General features: G+C 39.5%; 1 protein-coding gene and 1 non-coding gene across 4 annotated transcripts in view; both read right to left on the minus strand.

The window, feature by feature from the left end:
- SPOCK1 (SPARC (osteonectin), cwcv and kazal like domains proteoglycan 1) overlaps window positions 1–23,085 on the minus strand; it is a 429,282-nt gene that overhangs the window by 281,209 nt on the left and 124,988 nt on the right. For all 3 annotated transcript variants that reach the window (XM_060271660.1, XM_035105504.2, XM_060271661.1), the window contains exon 3: window positions 7,666–7,711. In XM_060271660.1, the coding sequence (XP_060127643.1) occupies window positions 7,666–7,711 (46 nt within the window). The remainder of the gene's footprint in view (window positions 1–7,665; window positions 7,712–23,085) is intronic.
- LOC118081620 (small nucleolar RNA U3) lies at window positions 9,820–10,028 on the minus strand. Its single transcript, XR_004692091.1, has one exon. It is a non-coding gene; the product is annotated as a small nucleolar RNA U3 (small nucleolar RNA).

Below are 23,085 nucleotides of genomic sequence, written 5' to 3' on the forward strand. Positions count from 1 at the left end.
GCTGGCAAGCAAAGACTGTGTAAGACAAAACCATAAACCTGGGTTCAGGTAACACACTAAGGGCTATGACTTAGCTCACAGAAGCAGGAGGGCCAGAGGAGGAGGAGGAGGAGGAGGAGGAGGAGGAGGAGGAGGAGGAGGAGGAGGAGGAGTTTGGATTTGATATCCCGCTTTACCACTACCCTAAGGAGTCTCAAAGCAGTTAACAATCTCCTTTCCCTTCCTCCCCCACAACAAACACTCTATGAGGTGAGTGGGGCTGAGAGACTTCAGAGAAGTGTGACTAGCCCAAGGTCACCCAGCAGCTGCATGTGGAGGAGTGGGGAATCGAACCCGGTTCACCAGATTACGAGTCTACTGCTCTTAACCACTACACCACTCTGGCACCAGAGGAGCAGCAAAGCCGCCATAATCTCCTCTTTGGGAGCCTGCATGCACTAAGACAAGATCTGCCTTAGCTTTACATGTAAACTGAGCCACTGCCATGCCTAGTTTGACCCTAAGTTGCTTTTAAGGGATGGAGCCCTGCAATTAATGTTGCCGAAGCCTGGTTCAGTAACACTAAGCCAACCTTGGGTAATGTGGTAGCAGTCAGACTGTGGGGAGGAATCCTGTAGCTGTGGTATCACTCTGTAAGCCTCTCATTTGTTCATTCAGTCTGAGACAGGGTTTGGCTCAGCATTAGCATTACTTGCAAACTGGGTCACTGAGTGATTTCTGTCAGGACTATGGCAAGAAAGGAAAAACTGAAACTTCCCCTTCCTCAGTCCCAAGACCGCTCACAGAATTGGTATCATGTCTAGCCTGGGTCTCAGAGATCTCTTTATGAAAGCAGCCAATTCTGCTGAACCACTGAGACCCATGGTGACATCAAGTTTTTTCATTTATGCTATCCTTGATATTTAGTCAATATAGAAATAAGATATTAATGAAGATTCATGCACCATGCCATTTTTAAGTTAATATTTTGCTTTAATGCAATTGTGAACTTTGAGAGGTTGGGTTGCTTATTCGAGGTTAATTACAAATGTTTGTATACCCTCACTAGAGCAATTTCAGAAACTGCCGTGGAACATGTGGGAAATGTAGTTCGAAAGGTCCTGCCAAATAGGTGAATGACATTTGCACCTCCTACATCTATTATATCTGGCAGTTCTATAATCTCTTGCACCCAACATTCTGGAGAAATTGGATATAGTCTCATTTACGAGACAGGTTTTCTTTTTTCAGTGTATCCATCTGCTTGCTTATTAGAAATAATAATGGTCATTCAGTGAGACCAGTATTTTTTAATTCAAAGCATATTTCTGCAGTACAAAAAGCATCCCATTACTTCCAGTGTTTCTGCCTTTTGGGTAATGATGCTTTTTAAAATGCCATATGGCAAACAAATTATAAACCATTCCAAACTGGTTCACTGATTTTAAGGCTATCAATGTTTATTCTTTATTGGTGCACATTACCAGAAAAATTAACAGCATCTGCTTGCATATCTAGGATTCTGCAAATCTGTTAAGAATTTAAATGAATCTCTGCTACAGTGGCATGTAAGATTTTTTGTGCTGGATATATGTTCTTTTAACTTAATATTTCAGCAGTTAACCATTGATAAGAATGAACACATTTCTGATGGCACATCTCTTCCTTCCTTCAAATCCTTCATTAAAAAAATCTCCTTCTTCTTTCAACTAGCCTTTTAAATGGATATCTTTATACTGATTTGCACCTGTATTTTAATTATTTTTATACAGATATATTTAACTGTTTTTAATCATGGATTGCTTTCAGTTTGTTTTATTGTATTGTTCTACCACTGATGTGTTTATTGAGCTCCTTCAGGAGGAAGGGGAGAATATAAATATTATTCTTAACAGCAATCTTGTTGGCACAACTTCTTAGTTCTTATCATCTAGTGAAGCGAAGCTGAAGTACCTATAACTGAACTAAAACATATTCTCCCCTTGTTTACCTTCACCTTCACCTCCTCTTCCTTTATCACCTCTACTGCATTGAGAATTGTGGATAGGGCAAAGGCCTGTATTATTATTTATAAAGCCAAACAACATATATTATTGTTGTTGCTCATAGTGATTACACAGAAATGATGCTGTTATGCTACACCTACTGATGACTTTTTCTCTTGTACATATGAAGTATGTAGTAAAGGTAGACAACCACTTTTCCAGCTCTATCTTTAAAATCTGACACCATCTTATTTTTTAAAAAGGGAATAATTGCAGGGATCAGGACTAAAATGTAACAAGGTGAACTGTTCAAGTCCACAGAGCACGTTTAATGTTTGAGAGCCGGCCCTATAATGTAGTTCAATGAGCAGTAGCAGAACAGCTATAGTAAAAATGACAGGAAGGATACTACTCGCAAACAGGGGGGGGGGCGGGCTCAGGCTGCACAACTGGAATATATGGTACATTTACACAACACCCAAGTTCTTCTGGAATGACTTGAAGGGCAAGCAGCAGCATTTAGACTAAGCTGTATTTGCTACTCTTCTAGGAACAAGAAATAAGACAGCGAAGTCACACCTCCTGCCAATGGGCAATCAGGGGTGCACTTGTGGCCAATGTACATATTTCCTTATTTTAGCAGGCAATAAACCTCCATCACTAGCATCTTCCCTCCACTCTCAGGGGCAGGTAGAGGCATATTCTCATTTGGAATATTTATTTATTTCATTTCTATACCACTCTTCATCCAAGGATCAGAGAGTGGCTTACAATATAAATCTGAACCTTTTATTCTGAATGAAGGAGAAAAGATCTGGAAGCATGGGGAAAGTGTGGGCCATTTGCGTTTGTTTGTAACTGCTACGTTCCATGATATCAGAAGAAACCTCCATTGTGCGCTTCTCTTTTGGCTCAAATCCACAACTGCTTTGGACGAAGTACAGATTGTTGGTTTCTTTTCCAGTCCCTGGAGCGATCTTTAATTCTGAATGAATGTGTTACGTCCAAGAGTAAAAGAGCATAGAGGTTTGCGGCTTCTGAGCTTCCAACCATTGAGTTTTCGCTATCTCTGTTGGGTGCCATTGTTAGTCTACGGGGCTAAGAGTGGAAGAAAACATCCCTTTCATCCTCGTGCCTGTGTATCCGGTTCTCTCATTCTCTGTCAAGTCCTCACATTTGAAGTGAAAGAATTCCCGCATAAGGGGAGAAAAGTGAGTCAATATTGTAATCTCAGAGGAGAATAGAATCCTAATGATTATTTTAATAGTTTAATTGTTGGCCCTTCCATTTTATGACTATAAACATGTTCTGCCAATATCTTCCCTCCCTCCACTTTAAATTCAGGAATAAGACCTCAAATTGGCAAACGTGCCACCTGTCCTATCCCCCAATCCTACTTCCTAGTCACAGCGAGCAAGAATACACATTCCCAGCATTAAAATTAACCCAAACTTTGAAATTAGAACTATGTACTTCTGCTGATTACTGATCAATTATGCGAGACTTTCAGGGCGCAGTCCGATCCACCAGCAGAGGTGCATTGGGAAGTGGCAGAAGCCTAATTATGTTGGTGGAACTCGAAATACGATACTGGCCTGACAGATCTGCCAGTAGAACTCCTCTGACATACCTGTAGAATACTGTGCTTGCAGAGCTATTTCACCAGTGAAAGTATGTTGATGAAATTTGGGTGAGCTGTGGATGGGACAGCGTAAGAGCACACTTATGCAAAATCTTCTACACACCCAGAACATGGCCACACCGCTGCAAAGCTTTAGACAACCTGCCAACCTGGTGTAAGGAATTTACCTCCCAAAACAAAGTAGCCACCTCCGGTCACCTTCCATCCTGCCATAGGATATGGCATCACAGCACACTACCACCAATATAAAACCCCATATAGGGAGACTATAAGACATTCATTTCACATGTATTTGGAGCTCACAGAGTGGTATTCTGATGATGGGAAACTATGGAACAAGGAATACTTGGCTCATCTGACAATGGAGGCTTTAAAATGAAACTCTTAACAATTAGGACATACAGAGATGTATGATGTGTAGCGTTGTATCAACAACACTGTCATTCCCTGCCTGCCTTTATTTTGGCCTATGGTAATAGGACTTAACTGCCAAGAGTCAATTATCTGTATAAAAACTGCCCAGTTTATGAAGTCTGATTTCTGAACAGCTTAAATCAATAATTTTAAACAGGTCACTGATTATATGTCAGAGTGCAATAGCTCTGCCTTGGATTTTTAGGGAGAAAATGTGCAGACTAGCTTCAGAACCCCTGGAGAGGAAACGTGGCATTCACAATAACAGTAAACTGATTAGCAGCTTGAAAGTAAGGCAATTACAAATATGAGAGAGAACTTGACATCATTAGAATTCCAAGAGCACAAATACATTAGCATCCCAGGAAATACAAGACAATAAAAACCAGCAATGCAATGCAGGAGCATAAGGCTTACTTATATAAAATGGTCACATTTCAGTAAAGAATGAAACCGAGCCCTCCTGAACTCATCCCAACACACATCACCATTACAACACACACATTCAATCACCACATAATACAGCCGGGAAGCTTGAGATTATGTACCATTAGAAAATGGGTGCGTCCTTTCACAAATACCTTATTTGCATAAACGAGATAATTATGCATTAAGAATTGCACATTCAAATCATTGTATGTCCACAGAGAAAAGTAATTCTTCTGCCAATCAACAGTGAAAAACAAAAAAACCAAATTTAAATCCTGGAAACGCAAGGCTTAAGGAGGGATTTAGGTAGCCTACAGACATTATGTTGAACATCTAATCCAAACAGAGATGTATTTCATTGGTATTCTAGTAGTGGCAAACCTGAAACTTGCATGAGTGAATTGTCCTTAAGTTGCATCCAGAAACACATAAGAGATAAATTCCAGGGCAGAACAACAGCACAATCTAGCTGTTTTTGTAGAAATGATTGGATCTCAATGATACTTTTAGCACTTCATCAGGCACATATTGGTCAGTAACTACTGTGATGTACATCACATAATACAGCAATAAATATGGAAGAGAATACTATTTGTAATGTGCCAGTGAAATGTCAGGGATTTTTAAAATTTGTAATAGAACTGGTTGCTTACTGCATAGTAATTTACAAAACTGCATGCCTTATAATGCTGGTCACCAGCCTGGGAAGCTGTCCTCTTATATATGCCAGAGCGCCAGCAGTGCTTGTTTGCAGTAGACACCATGCAGTGTAAAGATGATCAATAGCATCTGCTAAAATTTTAATGAGGCAAGACCCAGGGAAGGTTAATTGTCCCACATGTTATCCTTGCTAGTAACAGAGTCTTAATGGAAAACCATTTCAAGCAGCTTTATTTTTTTCTTATTTAAGGGTTTTCAGGACACCAGTGCAGAATGGTATTCTTCTGCCATGCTGTTGGGTGCAGCAGAAATGTAAGTTCTAGGGGAGAAATGTGGCTGTCACATTGTTAGAAATCTAGTGTGGTACCCATCCGTTTATTAACAAAATCCTTCCAGTAGCACCTTAGAGACCAACTAAGTTTGTCATTGGTATGATATCTGAAGAAGTGTGCATGCACACGAAAGCTCATACCAACGACAAACTTAGTTGGTCTCTAAGGTGCTACTGGAAGGAATTTTTTTATTTTGTTTCGACTACGTCAGACCAACATGCCAACATGGCTCAGTTTATAATATGCACTTGAACTACTTTCCGGTTGAATGGTTGCAGATTATTTGCTTTTTACTCAACTGGCAGAAACTGATATGTACAACCCCAGCAGGACTGCTAATGTGCCTTATTATCTTCTCAGTATGAGATATGGAAAGAATCTGCTGCACAACCCTGTATAGAAGGGGTTAAAAAATGGTGGTTTTCCCCTTGAAGGGAACATGGATATGTGTGTTCATTAAGCAAGTAATGCCTTCCTTACCTCCAGCCAAGACCTGGGTGCATTACGTATATATCCCTGACAGAGGACTGAATGCAAGGGCTGTGACAGCACCCCCACTTCCCTAACATCCTAATACAATTTGAAAAGAAGGAAGCTAGAGAAAGTAGTCACTTTGTGGTTAATGGTATTTTCCTGACTATAGTTTATGGATAGGATTAGAGATATGTTCTATTCCTCTTCTTATAGTACCAGTGTTCAGATTAGTATCCCACAGATCAACACAAGCAGCAGCAACAGGCTGTATAAATGAGGTTATAACTAAGAATTTTGGCATGTTCATCTGTACAACATTCGACAGCACAAAGATAAAAGGGTCGGACGCTAGAGTCAGGCATTAAGGATGGAGGATGATCTAAAAGTTTGAGAAACTGCTGTAGAGTCTCTGGAAATTCTAGATCCTATGATAAACTTCTAAACTGCCCACATGTAAAATCTCTATGTGCTCCAACCAATCAGAATTTATTAAATACCTTTCTTAAAGTACTTGTGGCTTCCATTAATCTGTGATTAGAAATGGATCATCTGACTAGAAATGGATTGTGAATATACTGTGCTGCTCTATATTCTTTAAGAATCCAGACATATGTTACTGTTATAGATAGGATATTGGGCTATATGAATTTTTAGAGTAATGGCAGGCCAGATATTCCTTTACCATGTTACTTTCCTCAAGGCAGGTGAGTTTTAGTCTGCTAGGTTAATGATTCCATAATTTGGTAACATTGTTTCCTTGAGTGACAGATTTCATCAACACTTTACCAGTATTTCCTTGCCAACATATTGTATTGCATCACAGCACTGACTCTTTTATTTCTGTATACTGCACACGAGAGCAAGACAGCTCTGACACCTTTTCCTTTAGCACATTTGATTGGTGTACTCTTTGCTGTGGGAGATTTTTTTTTTTTTGCACTCACAAGGAAACAAAAATTGCATTTAACAGCAGTCTTTCCAGGGGTAGCATTACACTATTGTTTACGGTGACCTTTTATTTTCAGATGAGGAAGCAAGCTAAAATATTGCTTGCACACAAGCACACTCAAAAGGGAAAAGGGAAAAGAACAGAAATGTAGCAAGAAAAATGAAAATACACCGGTTTTTTGCAGTGCATTTTTATTTTATTTTTACTTTCACAATGCTATTCCAATGCAGACGAGAGATCATAGAAAGGTTACTGGGGAAAATGAGATCTTTACACAACATGTAAAGCACCAGTCTTCATGAAAAAGTCATTTATACTGGGGAAAGGCACAACAGTAAATTAGACACTCTCTTCAAAGCACCACTTCCCCAGTTTTCAAAGCATTCCCACCGGGCTGCTAATGAGTAAAAGAAGTATCACAGAAGATCCTAATTCCATGTTGCAACTACAGTACTTGGAACTTTATTGTTTAATCTGGGGTCACCAACCTAGTGCCCACAGTCACCACGATAACTGTGAAGGCCTTCACTGGTGCTCCTGGACAGAGCATCTAGATGCTAAGATTTATTTGCTTTCTTTAGTGTTTTTAAGGTTCTAGCCCTCCTTGAAAAGGAAGTTGTGAAGCAAAAGGTGCAGGTACCCTTGTAAGCAATTTCTATGAAATAAGCCAGGCTGGCTGCTCCTGTCATTAGCTGTTTTAAACCAATATGTGAAGCTATGTTGTTGGGAAACCAAGCAATATGGATATTGATACTTATAAAACAAAGCAATTTTATAGAGTGAATATAAAATTTCTTTTACCTTGATCAAAAGGCTTGTTTGGGTTCCAGTTTCTGAAATAATCATCCTAAAGGGAAGAAAATAGGAGTGAAAACAGTTAAACCGATAAAATTCTTTTGGGCAAATCTTTTATTTATTTTTTGTTAAACAAATATGCAAAGCTCTTTTTCTGTAATCCATTTACTGTTTGGCCTCAAGATAAAACAAAGTTTAAAAAATTAGAATGTTGCTTTCAAACATATACACACTAAATATAACACAGAAAATGAAGATATATTTCACAACTCAAAATACTGTGCTTAGTGGCTCCAGGGTTGTGTATATATCCAGAGAATTTCAATGAAGTCTAACCAGTGAAGGGAAAACTCCCCTCGGCTTCATTTGGAATTGGGCTCATCTAGCCCAACCAATTTTCTTTTAAAGTCAGCAGAGAGGTTGGTTATTTTTGAGTGAAATCCCAAACTTTTTCGGGATATCATTGCACACCTAATGACATAATGTGGAGAGTGACATGGTTGAAATCCTTCCCATAACCAGATCACTTCTCTCCCTTACTCCACTTCAAAGTTTATACCTGGAATAGATTGGGAAAGGAAGAGGGTTAACTTGGGTTATATCTGAGTTAGAGGAAAATTCTGGAAGTAATAATGCTTCATATTGCAGCTGGGCTTTTTAATTTGCTGGTATTCCTATTCAAAGCAAATGCATTATGAATTGCAGTGACTAAATTTGATAGCAAAGGTTCTTTTACCCATTACAGTGGTAATTTGGTGTTTGTCTCCAAGAGCACACACGTTAGTGATAAGTGGCCTTTCCTCTGTCTCTGGCATGTATACCTGTAGAAATCAGCACTGGCAACAAATTTACAAATGAAGTCTGTGAAACTGGCCTTTGTGGTAAGGTATCCGTTTAAGAGCTATGCATAAGGAACTGTAATATTGTGCAAGTAGAGAACACAAGACAAGCAGAGGCAGAGGTTGCTTCCTTTCTCAACAGGGCCATACACTGGCTGCTATTAGCTAAGTCTTCTTCTCAAGATGTACAATCAGGATTCCAATTCACAATACTGGATTTTGTAAGCATGGCAAATGGCTCTTCCTGGGTGTGCATATCCTGCATGGGAGAGAAATGACTGGGTGTAGGCCTCATATTCCATCCTGTGCCAGAGATGATCAAAAATATGACAGGTTTTTTTAAATTAGTTATTCCTCTCCTGTAAAGCACCCTGGGATGCTAAAGAAGTCATGAAGGGTGGCATGCAAATGACATCTTAAAAACCCAATATTTTCAACTGCTTAACAAGCAAAGGATTTAGTGAGCTGTCTTGAATTTAACAGTTTAACTAGTCAACCTTAGTACATTCCCCATCCCCTACATTTATCTACATTTTTTAAATGAATTCAAATTGCCTTGCTATTGTCTAGTCACCTTGCACATGGTAATTTTAGTGATCTTGGATTATATCCAATACACTCTGGGTAAACCCATTGAAATCAATAGATTTAAGTTATTAAAACTATTGATTTCAGTGAGTCTACTCTAAGTATCACTAATATTGGACATCATTTTGTTCAAATAAGAAACTAATTATTATCTCTTAATGAAGCAAAATGATTACTACTTGTCCCCTTTCCAGCCTTCAGTCAATTGATTCTGAGAGCTTCTCTTCATCTCTCTCTCCATTTCAATCCCCTGCTGCTGTGGACTATGTATAACTTCTTCACTTGCTCCTTTCATCCTTTCCGCCAGAAGTTTTTGGTGAAAGCATTTTAAATCAGATTTTTAAAATCCATTCCCTTTACCCCCATCTACATTCCTCCTCCTCCTCCTCTCCTGTATTGGCTGAGGTTCCATTATTTGCTTCTTTTTCTGTGATTATTCACTCATATTTGTCTTTCGTGATTCTCTCTTTCCACTCTACTACTCATGCCCCTCACTCAATTTTCTCTTGCTTCCTGACATCCATTGCCCTAGCATTCCCTTTTTTTTTGCATATTTACAATTATTCTCTATATGTTCTCTCTTTCATTCCTATAAGTGTACCCTTGTTACACCAAGAAAAGTGTTTGATTCTCATTCCCTACTTTCTCTCATTGTTCTTCTCTTTCTTGAGGATACTGCTGTTTTCCAATGTCTTACTTTCCATCCTCCAAATGTTGTCACTTTTTTAAAAAAGCCGCTCTGTCTATGTCCTCTTCCTCCAACCCTCTTAGAGAAAGAAAGAATAAGGGTCGAAAAATAGCAAGCAACAGCTACATGAATGCAACGCTGCCCACTCGCTTCCAGCTCAGAAAAGGTTCGCTACTCACAGTTCACTTGACCAAATGTTTTTGAGTACATCTCTTGTTTGATAGTACAGAGATAATTCCAGAAAGTATAGTCTTTCCATAGGTCTTCTTCGTTTTTAAACTGGTTTTAGTTCTTTTCACTCTCTAACTTCTATTTCTAGTAATCTTATTGCAGCAGTATCTCTTCTCTGTATTCCTTCTTCTGGTTCTTTAGCCTCTAGTCCAGCTGACTTACCCACTTGCTTGCTTGAGTATTGGAGTTAAGCAGTAACTTTCTTGTCATTACTTCACAGTTTCTAACAATGGTTCTGCTTAACCACCTCCTTCCTGAAAGAACTGAGTACTGGACCCTTTTCTTTTTATCCCCGACATTCTCCCTTTTGGCTCTTTCATCTGCTTATTGAGTTACAACTACATAAATCTACACCCAAGCCAACCCCCTGAGGTTTTCTGATACCCTTCGATTCATATGAATAATATGCAGTTTGGGTCAAAATTGAGCTACTGATTTTCCCTCCTTATGCAGAACTTTCTCTTGTATGTGTTCATATCGTTTTTTCTCCTCAAGCTTAAAATCTAGGCATTCTCATTTCCTCCATATGTCCATGGTCTTTCAAAGTCTTAACATTTAAGGTAAACAATTCACTACCAAATGAAGTGGACTGCTCTTATTCATGGTCATTATTATTTTCTCCATTTCCTGCACAGATAAATTGTAGCATTCTTCTTGTTGGCATTGCTATTTCTGCTCTCAAAATTCTATAGTCTGTATTCAACTCTGCCACCTGCCTAATATATTCTTCTTGCCTTTCAGCTCATGCAATTCCCATCCCCACTCTGGTTATACTGCTCCTGTCACTTGGTTCCTCTTCCTTCTCATCAGTGCTTTAAGCTACTTGTATTTAAATAATTTTGCATTATCTTTTTTCCTCTCTACCATCTCTTATTTCTACACACACTTCTTCCTAAAGCCTTCACTCTAAAGGTACCAATTTCCTAGTTAAACCTAAGTGTACTTTTTCTATTCCCCACCTACTTCCATTTCTCATTCCCTGGAGTGCTCTTCCATTTAACAGCTGACTCTATTTTACAATGAAGTAAAAACTACTTTACATTCTTGCTTTTCCCAACTGCTGCTCTTCAACCCCTTTTGACCATTCTTCCATTTCCTCCCTAATATTATCGTGCCTTTTTGTTAGATTGTAAGCCTACAGACAAAGCTTGCTTAATTTGTGTGCAATTTGCTAATTTATATGGCATTAGGCATATTTTGAAGGTGATGTTAATGGTTTTTTTGTTCTTTCCACAAGATCTACATACCTCCTGATTGTAATAAAACCTCAAAGCAGTTTACAAAAGAGCAGAGTGGTATATAAAAAATGTGAGCTGGAGTAGGAAATTGATCAAATGCAGATCTAATCAAATGAAGCAGGAAATGACAGCTAGTTAATAAGATATTTTCAATGTACATATTCTAAACTACCATCATTTTATTTTAGCAGCTTCTGCATCCCAGGGCTTCTTCTAATGCATTGGATTCACTACTACAAAGTTTTACTGCTCAACTGAATAAATCTGAAAGCATATTTCCCTCTCACAAGAAGTATTATTACATGTGACCCCTGCTTTAAGCTTAATTGCTCTTAATTTATTCCTATACAAAATACAATGCTTTAGTATTTCTTAGGTGTCTTTTCTTCCCTAAGCTATTCATTACTTACATTATCTAAATTGAGAGGAACATATTCATTTTACCCTCTGCACTGTAGGGGAAGGCAGCACAATGATTCCATTTGGTCTGATGAGAATTCTATCCCCAGTTTTGCTCTTGGGGGGGGGGGACGACTCCAACAACAGATTTAGGGAGCACACAGGGGGGGAGGGGCACTGATGGAACCTTAGTTATAATGCTATGTTCAATACAACTCAAAGTCTCTTAGGAATAAAAGCATGTTTGTGTAGGGAAGCGGAATACATAGATAAGGGAACTATGGTTTTTGTTTTTTTTGTTTTTTTTAGAGAAACCACCTCTGATATATAAACTTTTAACATGTAGAAAACTACATGCTTTCTTGTACACTGACGTGGTGATACTATATTAATGGGAGACACTTTATACATATTTTAAATAAATAAATAAAAATTAACAACTGCATTTATTGTGCTATTACTGCTTTATCAACTGAGCCCTGGAAAAGTCCAAGTGAAGTTTGTGTGATTAAGTGCCTGTACCAGTTTGATGTTCCCTCCCTACTGTATCAATTTGCCTAGAGCCATTTTGTACCCAGATGTTAAACCAGGGACAACAAACTTCTGTAATGTTTAACGGGCAGCATTCAGCTACATTTTGCTCATTTCTGTGGGTCTACTCTGAGGAAAGCTTAGTTGAATACTGCTCAATACTTTCCAGTCTATTTCACAGACCAGAGACCAGAAAATGAACAGGTTTTGAAACAAAGAGGCTAAACCATTATTTAAAATGTTGACTGTGTATAAAATGCCATGCAGTACCTTTGAGTTATTCAATTGTTAACAAGAAGAAGCAAACATACCTCAACTTCCTGATGACGTAAGCATAATAAATGAGGAAACATAAAAGAATGAATTTAAATGTCGGGGAAAAATGCAAACATTTTTACAGTCTCTCTCTCCCCCCCCCCAACAATTCAAAGATACATTTGATGAAAGACAAAATTTAACATCAGAATACCCAATTATACTTTCTAAATTCCAATGCAAGTCATCTAGCTATTTCCAAGCTACCATTACCTAAATAAACATACAGTTCTGTAGACAATAAAAATTCTCTTTAAAAAAATCACAAAACTGCAATAAAATGTCATGCTTGACAAGTATAGGAAAACTAAACAGAAATGAGCTTATCTTTCATGAGCTCTTAATGTTATGTTGAATGATTTTGCCATAGTTGTGGATAAACCTGGACCTGAATTTTTTAAGTCCTATGTTTTGTGAAGTTAGAAGGGGGGGGCAGAAACAATGCTAATTACTATTAGAACTATACTCCCTAAAAATAATTGTTCAGTAGTGGCCTCAGTAGGGTCTTTGCCCATCTGAGCATTTAGAATCTTAATTCGCTAGTACTAGTGACTAGTAGATCTACCCAATTCTTTACATCACAGTACATATGATTTAGACATGTAACATTTATGTAATGAAACCAGCAAGGTGAGAGGATTATAAACCATTGGGAATAAGAAATAAATTATAATATATTGAAACATACAATTTTTAAATGTTTATAACTTTCTTTAAAACATTTGCAATGAAGTAACAAGCTTTAATTTAAACAATATTAGTATTTGTATGCAGGGCCAGCCCTACGGCAAGGCTGGGTGGTGCACCCAGGGCACCGGGCTGCCAGGGGGGCGCCGTGTGGCAGGTGCTGGGAAACGGGGCGTGGGGGGGGCGCGGGCGGGCGCCAGAGGGATCTTCGCACCACGGCCCCAGGGTGCCAGATATGCTTAAGATGGCCCTGTTTGTATGCTATCTACCAAGTATATCAATAGTTATAAATAAGCTATATGAAGAATATGTTAATCTTGGTGGTGTGCAGGGATCCAGATGAATCCCAAGCAGAATGCTTTGGAGGGATAATAATGTTGTTCAAGGTGAAGCAGGATCTGTCCAACATGCCCTTAATTAAAGCAATGTCCCCTGAAGCGTTTTGTGGTGCACTGGGGATGTGGGTGTCAAAGACAGAATTACAGTGCATCTGCTAAAAAGTGAAACTATGTCTTTAAACTTACCATACAGAGGAAATGTGAAAGGGGGGGTTCCAAACCAGATTACAGATATATTTTGTAATCTGAGGGAATAATTTTATCAGTGCTCTTCAATCACAGTGCTTTGAGAAGAAGAGATGCTGATGGAATAAAGAGCTTTGCTCTTCAGTGTTTCTTTCTCTTTTGAAAGTTCTGTCTCTAAGGAGCAGGACAGAAGAAGAGTTCTGGTGGGATTCTCTGGAGGTTTCTTTTGTGTTCCTCATTCAAATCAATACACCCAAACTCTTGTTGACTACCTTTCCCAAACTCTTCTTTTCTTATTTATTCTATTTTGATTTACTTCTGCTGCAGTTGGCTTTTTGAGTCCAAGTGTATTATGGTAGCAGTACTCATTCTTGCTCAGTCATAGTATGGGAAAGGAGAATCTGTCCATTTTTTGTTTCTTTCACTTTCTCGTTTTTCGAATCTTAAGTTCTGTTCTCCACTTTTGCACATCAGTTAGTGGATGTTTTCTTTCAAAAGTCCCCAGCAGCTTTTAGGTGCTGGGAAGAAGGTGTTGTTCATGGTTATAATAGCAACTGCTTAAAATAAATGATTAGGAATTGTGACAGACAATGCACAAGTTTTGGGGCATTATGCGATTACTTATTTCACACACATCAGAATGTTATACTTGCTAATGTAAGAGTGATAGCTTTGAAGGGGGGCGCGGGTAGCAACATTAATAGTGTTCAATGTACACATACCAAGTGGCATAGAACCATCAGCATTTATTAAAATAATGTTTGTTCCACTCTTCATCTAAAAAAAGGCCCCTGGAACAGCTTATAGATTGCTTTAAAAGATTTCAGCCTATATTTTGCCCCCCACCATCTTGGATGAAATTAGCTTTAACTTCTCCTACAACTATCCTAGACACAGAGATCACAACAGAAGTAAAATCAAATCAAATCACAAAAAATTACTTGCTCAGATTAACTTTGATGAGTTCCAAATCTATGTAACTCCACCCAGAATCTCATTCTTGGGTTTTTTTTTAACTTCTGCTTTATAAACCTGATAATTAAACTCCTTGAAGCAAGTAAATTCTTTATTACATAGGAACACATTTCACAGATGTTTTGCAAACTTGTCAAAAAAGGAAGCTTACATAAAATGCTTATGAATACAAAAACATTAGCTAAATAGGACTATAAATGTCAGATAAATTGCAGTTCTCCATTGTACACAAATCTAGCAGGAATGAGATGAATAAAAGGGCTCCAGAGCGAGTGTACTACTCTCAATGCATTCACATATTTGGGGACTGAAACACTAATCTTAATTTTGCCTTAAGTACATGGCAAGAAATGGCCTTTTGTGCATCAGTGTCCTGGAATGGCAGACCAAGGCCAGCTGACCATTACTTTTCAGCTAGATCAATAACTGCATAGGAGCTGAAGCAGTGATAACTGCTGAGGCAATCAGCCAATCAGGAGAGTGAGTGTGGAATTTAAATGAGCTGATGACTGTTTAACAGGTAGATAGGGACTTTCTGTCTGAGCAGTCTTCTTAGCGGGTATCTGTCAGTAGGGATAGATAGTGAATCGGCTCTCAAAGATAGGGATTTGACTCTCGTGGGAGAGGGACTAACAGTGTGGACAGTTGGGGATCTGAACTGAGTGCAGTTAGCTATGCAAGGCAACCCAGTTTTGATTCCCTGAGGGCAAGTTAAATCCAAGAAAAGAATGAGTGGGTGTTGCTAGTTTGAACACTGATAGACTTTTTTTTGAGGGGGGGGGGTTGCCTACCTGTGACTTGGTTTGTAAAAGACTGCTGTTTGAAAGTTCCTATGTAAAGAGTTTGTATTTTAAACTAAGTTTTGTGCCACACCTTTGAAATCAGAAAATGTTAAACATTCATTGATTGTAATTAAATAAACAAATAGTTTTGTTCCATAAATGCCTCCTCATGCTTTGAACCTCCGAGTTGAGAGTGAGTTGTTACTGGGTAGCCTTCACAGAAATACAACACCTTGCTGTTGTTAAAACATGAGTGCTATCTCAAACAGTTAACTGTACCTCTGCTGTGTGGATACAGTGAAAACTTTATCTAGTAGTTACAGGTAGGTAGCCGTGTTGGTCTGAGTCGAAACAAAATTAAAAAATTCCTTCATTAGCACCTTAAAGACCAACTGAGTTTTTATTTTGGTACTGTATGAGCTTTCGTGTGCATGCACACTTCGTCAGATACACTGTGTATCTGACGAAGTGTGCATGCACACGAAAGCTCATACCAAAATAAAAACTCAGTTGGTCTTTAAGGTGCTACTGAAGGAATTTTTTTATTTTTTATCTAGTAGAATACACATAATATCAGTCACAATACCCAGCATCCATCTTCGTTGAGGTTGTTTGTTACACCTGTGCTTTTTGATGTCCTTGCTTTGTAATATTGAAAATAATCTCAACATCAAAGAAAGGTTGGAGCAGCAGCTTGTTGAAACCAACCTAGCCTATACCATAAACATCTCCCCAAGGTCTAATGCCCATTTAAAGCAAACTCTAGTAGCAGCAAATTACACATTTTTCCCTGTTAATTCAAATGGAGATTTCCCAGTTGTAACTACAGATGACAGCCTGCTCTAGTAAGAGAGGTTAGTCTCTCAACCTTCCAAGCGCACTGTAATTTTCCTAGCTATCATTTTCTGCCCTGTCTCTTGGGAGGTGGAGAATATTCATTCAATTAGGTTGGTTTCCACAGTGAATGGATTGCATATACTATTGGGATATTTCTTGTAATCCCTCCATCCACCCTTTGGCAGAAGGAATAATTAAAGACATGCTGATACATTTGCCAAGGCAGCTGGAAGTCAGGTGATACTACTTGTGCACATGAGAAGATAATGCAAAATATACATGGGAGGGACGATTTTGGATAGCAGTACAGATCTGGGGGAATCAAGCTCTCTGAGGTTGCTGCACCTCAGTTGCTTATGAAATTTTAGTAGAGTCACCAGTTTGAAGATGCTTTGGGTATGCATTTGAATGTGTCTATATGTATAAATGTTTGTTTTTCATAAGTTTATAAATATATAAGTTTTGTTTACTTTATTAAACAATGAAGATAAAATCATACACTTCTGCACAGTCTCTCTTATTTGGAATCTTATAATTAACCAGACGATTCCACTAAGCCTCTTCCTTTTTAACATACTTCATTTCCGAGGCCTTTTAAAATTATAGACTCTTTCCGCAGATAAAATGTTTGTCTCTTCACTAACCAGGAGAAACTGACAGTCCAAACCCTGGTTACTTCTCTACTGTAAAGCAGAAACTATGGATAGCATGGGATTCCAGCTGCTGCAGTCCAATATGCAAACTCTCTCAGGCCCAGTCAAGTTGCATAACAACCTAAGGCTATGATGTCAAGGTGATTTTAAAGGTTTATGAGATTTGATGCTTTTGAGCATTCTTGCATTGGTTTTTTTCTTTTAACATCCAATAGTAACACTCTAAAAATTCTCATCGATTTTGGGGGGTGAGCAAGACTGCGTTCACATATCCCTAACAAAGACATGGCTTGAGAACCCTAGTTAGGTAGACAGCAGCTGTGGTGAAGAAGTGATGTATGGGGCAAGAGTCAAGTATCTCTCCTCTCACCTATACTATCTTTGTGTCTTTCCTAAATTATGTCTTTCCAAAGCCACTTTCTAGAGGAGCTTAAAACTGGGGGATTAGTTGGATGAGTACTTCCCTGGAACCACCATTCAGGCACATAGCAAGGGAGGGGCGAAGGGGGCGGGCCGCCCCTAGCTCCACTCTGGTGGGGGCAGCACGGGGGCAGCACATGGGGACAGCGCCTCCAGCCCCTTACCTGCCTCTCTCCTCCTCCACTCGCGCCTCCTCCACCCGAGCAGGAAGAAGCAGAGCACGCTATGGAGCGGGTTGCCGGGCGGCAACCCGCCACCTGGCAACCCACTCCATAGTGCGCTCTGCTTCAGAGCACGCCGGCCGAGCAGAGCAGCAGCGCCAACCCGGATGGACTGCACCAGGGGGTGCCGCCCAGGGCAGCCATGCGTCCCCATTCGCCACTGCCACCATTGGCTCATTGTTTGTTTGGAGTACCTGTTCATGGCACTCCTAGGTCTTTTGGTGGCTGCTGGCTGCCTTTTCTTCTCTAAGAAAACCCCAAAGATGTTTATGAAGCAGAACTGCGCTTTACAGAAACCATGTTGATTTGTCCTCAGCAAGGCCTATATACTTAGAATTTGAGATTTAATAATGCCTTTCACTAACGTAATGACAGACTTTAACAGGCCTGTAATTTCTTGGTTTTCCCATGGATGATATCTAAATATATGAGGTCAAAGAAGAACATAAAATTAAAACCTCATTCACTATTGAGCTATCTAGAGCAAGTAACAAGGGTAACAATGGCTAGTAATGAAATATGTGTCCATAGTTTTTGCTTTGTATTATGGAAGCAACTCAAACTTTTGTTTTTATTGGCTTAACTCTTAATCGTTTTGAGAATAATTAATATCAGATAAATGAGTGCTCTCCAGAAGTCATAGTTCCCTGCAAGTTAAATTATAAATCAAATTGTAATTATGTTCCACAAAGAACTACAAGCCCCACTGGTTAAAATCTATAGGGAAACAAATACCAGTCAAGTACAACCAGTTTATCTCATTTTGACATTTAGTGTTACAAGTGTTCTACCTCAATGGAGATAACTGAAAACACTATGTGGAAAGTTTTTCAAAGAGTTGTATAAATGACCAACTAATTTCTGCTGTTTGTCCAAGACAAATATTTAAAAATGCACACAAATTTCAGCTTTAAGGATGGACTACAATATTGCGTGGCGAGGCCCCAGATCCCCTAGCTTCCCCCGAAATAAATACACCAACACAACTATATGGGTTAATGGGATAAATAAGGCCACGACTTTATTGGTTACAAAAGTGAGCGGTTTGGCTTACGCAGTTGGGTGAAGGAAGACTATATCCTGACTCCTGCCCAACTGCAGGAAGTCTCTTAAGGGTCAACCACCGGAAGGGGGAGCCCTATGATGTACATCAATTGGGTTCCGGTTTCCGCCTGCAGGAATGGCTGACCTGTTTTCCATCCCTCCGACCTTCATGAGGAATTTGGCGGTTGCTAGGGGAGTAAATGGCAACCCCCCTACCTCTCCGGGGGTTACGGAGAGGGGCCGCTGGCCCGCGATGCCACCAAAACCACTCTGATTGGAGTGGGGGGAGGCTTGGGCTGAAAGCACTCATGAGGAATGTCGGAACTCCCGGACGCCAAACTGCACAGCGGGGATCTCCATGATTAAAGAAGATAATTAGGTTTTAAATTCATGGACATGCTTCAGAAGGAGGGGCAGAAGCTCTGTTTACTGCCGAGGAATTTGCGCTGCTGAGGGTGAGGAGTCAAAGGCTGTATTTTATCTTGAAGAAGGATTGATGGGGACGGAACGATAAGGGAAGCGAGACTTTTTTTATTTTTTGCATATACTCTATGAGTTACCTTCATACCTTCCCGGACGTGATGTTCTGGCTTGTTTGGAACGAACGAGAAATAAAAGACATCTGTGTGAGTTGAACTTTATAAACTTTATAAATTGTTGATACTGAGTATATTTTTTGAAGATGTAAAATTGCTGATGAGAGAAGCCCCCCTTTAACTGGATAAGGAGTGCCTGGAAAGCGTTCGGAGGATTTATGGGGTGTGACGCACTTTGAATTTGAACAGCGACCTGAAGCTAAGTTCAGCTATAGGGCAAGGAGAGCCACTAATTTATCAAGAGTCTATGCATAATGTGACAGCTGGATCTCCTGCCTGGAAAAGCTGTAAATTTTATAAAGATCGTTAATTTACATAGTTATGGGAAGAAAACGAAAGCGATCTGAGTTTTTTCAAGATGGCGCTGTTTCGTGTTGAAAGAACGACGCAACAGGGACGCTCCAGACCAAGAAGATTTATGGGGAGGCCGGACTGATTAACTCACACAGGAGAAAGAACATATGTGAAATCTCGTTTGTTACTTATCTCAGCAGCTGGGGAAAAATCGGATGAGAGGAAAACATCTTTGTGACTGTAAGGGAAAGATCGGGACTATAATAGACTTTGAGTGATGATTTGGACTTTAGAAAAAGACGACAGTGAGCAGCTGCGAGGAATCCCCAATTTCTTGAAGCATGGGAACTCCGAAAATTTTTAGATGATTTGGCATAACATTCGGTTTGATTGATATGTATTTGTATAATTTGAAATATTGAATGAGATATAATTGTATATAATTGGAAAATTAATAAAAATAGATTATAAAAAAAATGATGTACATCAATTGAGCACCCCCAGGGTCACCGTTGGGGTCGTGGCATGGCCATAGCCCACGCCCAGGCTTTGGACAGGAACCACACCCTCAGATCTCTTTAACGGGATACCTTAACGTGGAGGGGCAGGTGGAGGAACAACCTCCCCTCCCATAATAAGGTTTACCCAATGCCTTATGAAGTTGTGACGATTGCTAATAGGTAGGTGAAAACCAAATGGCTAGAGCCAATTTTGCCAAGTGGAAAAATTCATACCCGGCCCCGACAACTAGGCGACCGACATAAGACTCCAGGGTCGCTGCAAGGACCTGGATTCCCACCCGCAAAGCAGTCCCTCCTAAAAGGGGGAGCTGACTAATGCAAAGGAGATTGTCTCATCAGTGCAAACATTTATGTTTGCCCAATGAGCCAATCTCCTCTCTCCTTCTCCTGCATGTTCTGGGATTCTTCTGACCCTTTGGAGCAGATGTGGGGGAGCTGTGGGGGCGCAAGGGAGGAGGGGGGGAAGGTCTATTGCATTAACTTCTGTTAGTACGTGTTAGTTGAATCTGGCCCTAATTTTTCCTTCATCAAAGATCATACAACTCTCTGAACAATACAGTACCATTGTCATGCACTTTACCTAAACATATAGCACTATCTATGTTCTATCAGAGCAGTTTTATGATATGAAACAGACTTTAAAATGGTAATGCCCTTAGACCATGGAATGAATGGTTATTTGATGCAGGGATTTTTAGGAATTTGACTCAGATGAAGCTGCCACATGCAGAGTCAGGCTTAAAGTCCATATTGTTGAATTCTGTCCAATCTCCAGGGTCCCAGGACAGGGATCTTTCCCAACTCTGCTTGCTGTAACTGAAGATGTTGGCTTTTGAACTTGGCATACGGAGCATGTATTAAAAGGAATAATAATAATAATAATAATAATAATTTTTTATTTATGCCCCGCCCATCTGGCTGGGTTTCCCCAGCCACTCTGGGCAGCTCCCAATCAAATATTAAAAACACAATACAGCATTAAACATTAAAAACTTCCCTAAACAGGGAACAACACAGTAATGAGCATATTTCTCCAGGATGGACAGAAAAGGTGAAGATGCTTCACAATGGGAAATTTCATTTTTGGTGCAAAATAAGGATGACAAGCATTCTGTCTGATTTTTGACATTTTCCCCTAGCACAAAGCACACTATTATTTTGCAAAGCTACTTTTTGTTCTCTTTGCAAGAAAGATGTGTTCACATATGATCTGCAGCAGCGGCAGAATGAGCATAAGCATTGCTAGATCACACAATACTTTCTTCTTACAGGCACAAGGATATACAAGCTACTGCTCTCACTGTGCAATTGAACTATAAGATCTCACATAAGAAGAATAAAGTGCAATCCTAAGCAGACTTATCCAGAATGAAATCTTTCTGAATGCAGATGGTCATTTCTATTCACTTGCACACCGACTTCCTGGTGCCTCTTTCCTCTCCTACCTCCAGCTTCATTCAATAAACTGGAAAAAACTTCTGGGCTACTGTATCTGTACTTGAAAGGATCCTAAGTACTAACTAGCTGCATGGGAGACGGTGTAAATATGCCATGGCATGTTTGTTAAAGTGTAATCTTTATTTTTAACTGATCCTGAAACAGTGAGAAAGAAAGAGAGACTAAGTGTTCCTGAGGCCAGTATACCTCTATAAGTTATGAGCCTGAGCTTTTAGATTGCAAAGGTGGCTTCCAGATCTGGACCAGATTTGTCTGTGCTAGTCTACTGAACATAATGGAATATAAAGGCTTCCTCCCAGCCTGAAAATGAGATGCCATGTGGTTAGCAGTTAAATGTTGTTGTTGTTGTTGTTGAACTTGATGCTGCAACACAGAATTGCATTCAGCTATATGTACCCTTTAGGTTGTGAATGAAAATATAACTGAAAACTACCGATTATATTCTACCATTTAATAGTTACAAATTAAATCAGCCCTGAGTGCTCCCTGGAAGGACAGATCGTGAAGCTGAGGCTCCAATACTTTGGCCACCTCATGAGAAGAGAAGAATCCTTGGAAAAGACCCTGATGTTGGGAAAGATTGAGGGCACTAGGAGAAGGGGACGACAGAGGACAAGATGGTTGGACAGTGTTCTCGAAGCTACGAACATGAGCTTGACCAAGCTGTGGGAGGAAGTGCAAGACAGGAGTGCCTGGCGTGCTATGGTCCATGGGGTCACGAAGAGTCGGACACGACTAAACGACTAAACAACAAACAACAACAATAGTTACAAAGCAACTCTTTCACGTTTAACAGAGACTAATATTGCCTTATGAAGACTCTGAGCTATACTGGATTGCTAGGGGAATTCTGTTAGTTGGCCCACGCCTGTTTATTATTTTGTAGCTGACAGGATGGGTTACAGAGTGGAAGCTAAACTTCTTCTAGTACTCTTCATCACTTTCATGCTGGCTCACAACAAAAGCTGCTTTGTGTGGCACTATAGTAGGACTGAAAGTCAGGAGAGTCATTTGGGCCTGAAATAGCAAGAAGTATGGATGCACAGAAGGTAAGAATATTTTATGACACTCTGCAACAAAAAAGGCCATGTTTGTTAAGACATCAGCCTTAGCTTCCACTTTCCTGGCCTTGTAGAGCTTGAGCCAACATAACTTAACTTTCATATTAAACTAGTAGGGTGTTTTCTGCCATTGAATAAAAATATAAAACTTTAACTAAGACAGGCAACCTTTTCTGATCTAGAATATAGTTCCTTAACCAGCCAACAGTCTTATGACATATTAAATTGTAAGATCCAGCTAGGGATGGATGAATCTATCAATTTCAGTCTTTCTATTTTTTCATTTTACCAGTCTTGGGTTCACCTCTCCATATTTTCACATTGGTTTGTGTTTTCTTTCTTTCTTTCTTTCTTTCTTTCTTTCTTTCTTTCTTTCTGGAAAGTCCTTGTGAAAATCATCATTTTATTGCAAATTTCTCTACTATACACATTTTTTCACACCCCTTTCACTAATATATGCATTTTTATGCACTCTTTACCCCTGTATATGCATTGTTGTACATGTTTTTTTTTGAACATAATTT

This window comes from Zootoca vivipara, chromosome 2 (assembly GCF_963506605.1).
Source record: "Zootoca vivipara chromosome 2, rZooViv1.1, whole genome shotgun sequence".
In the NCBI taxonomy this organism is placed as follows: domain Eukaryota; kingdom Metazoa; phylum Chordata; class Lepidosauria; order Squamata; family Lacertidae; genus Zootoca; species Zootoca vivipara.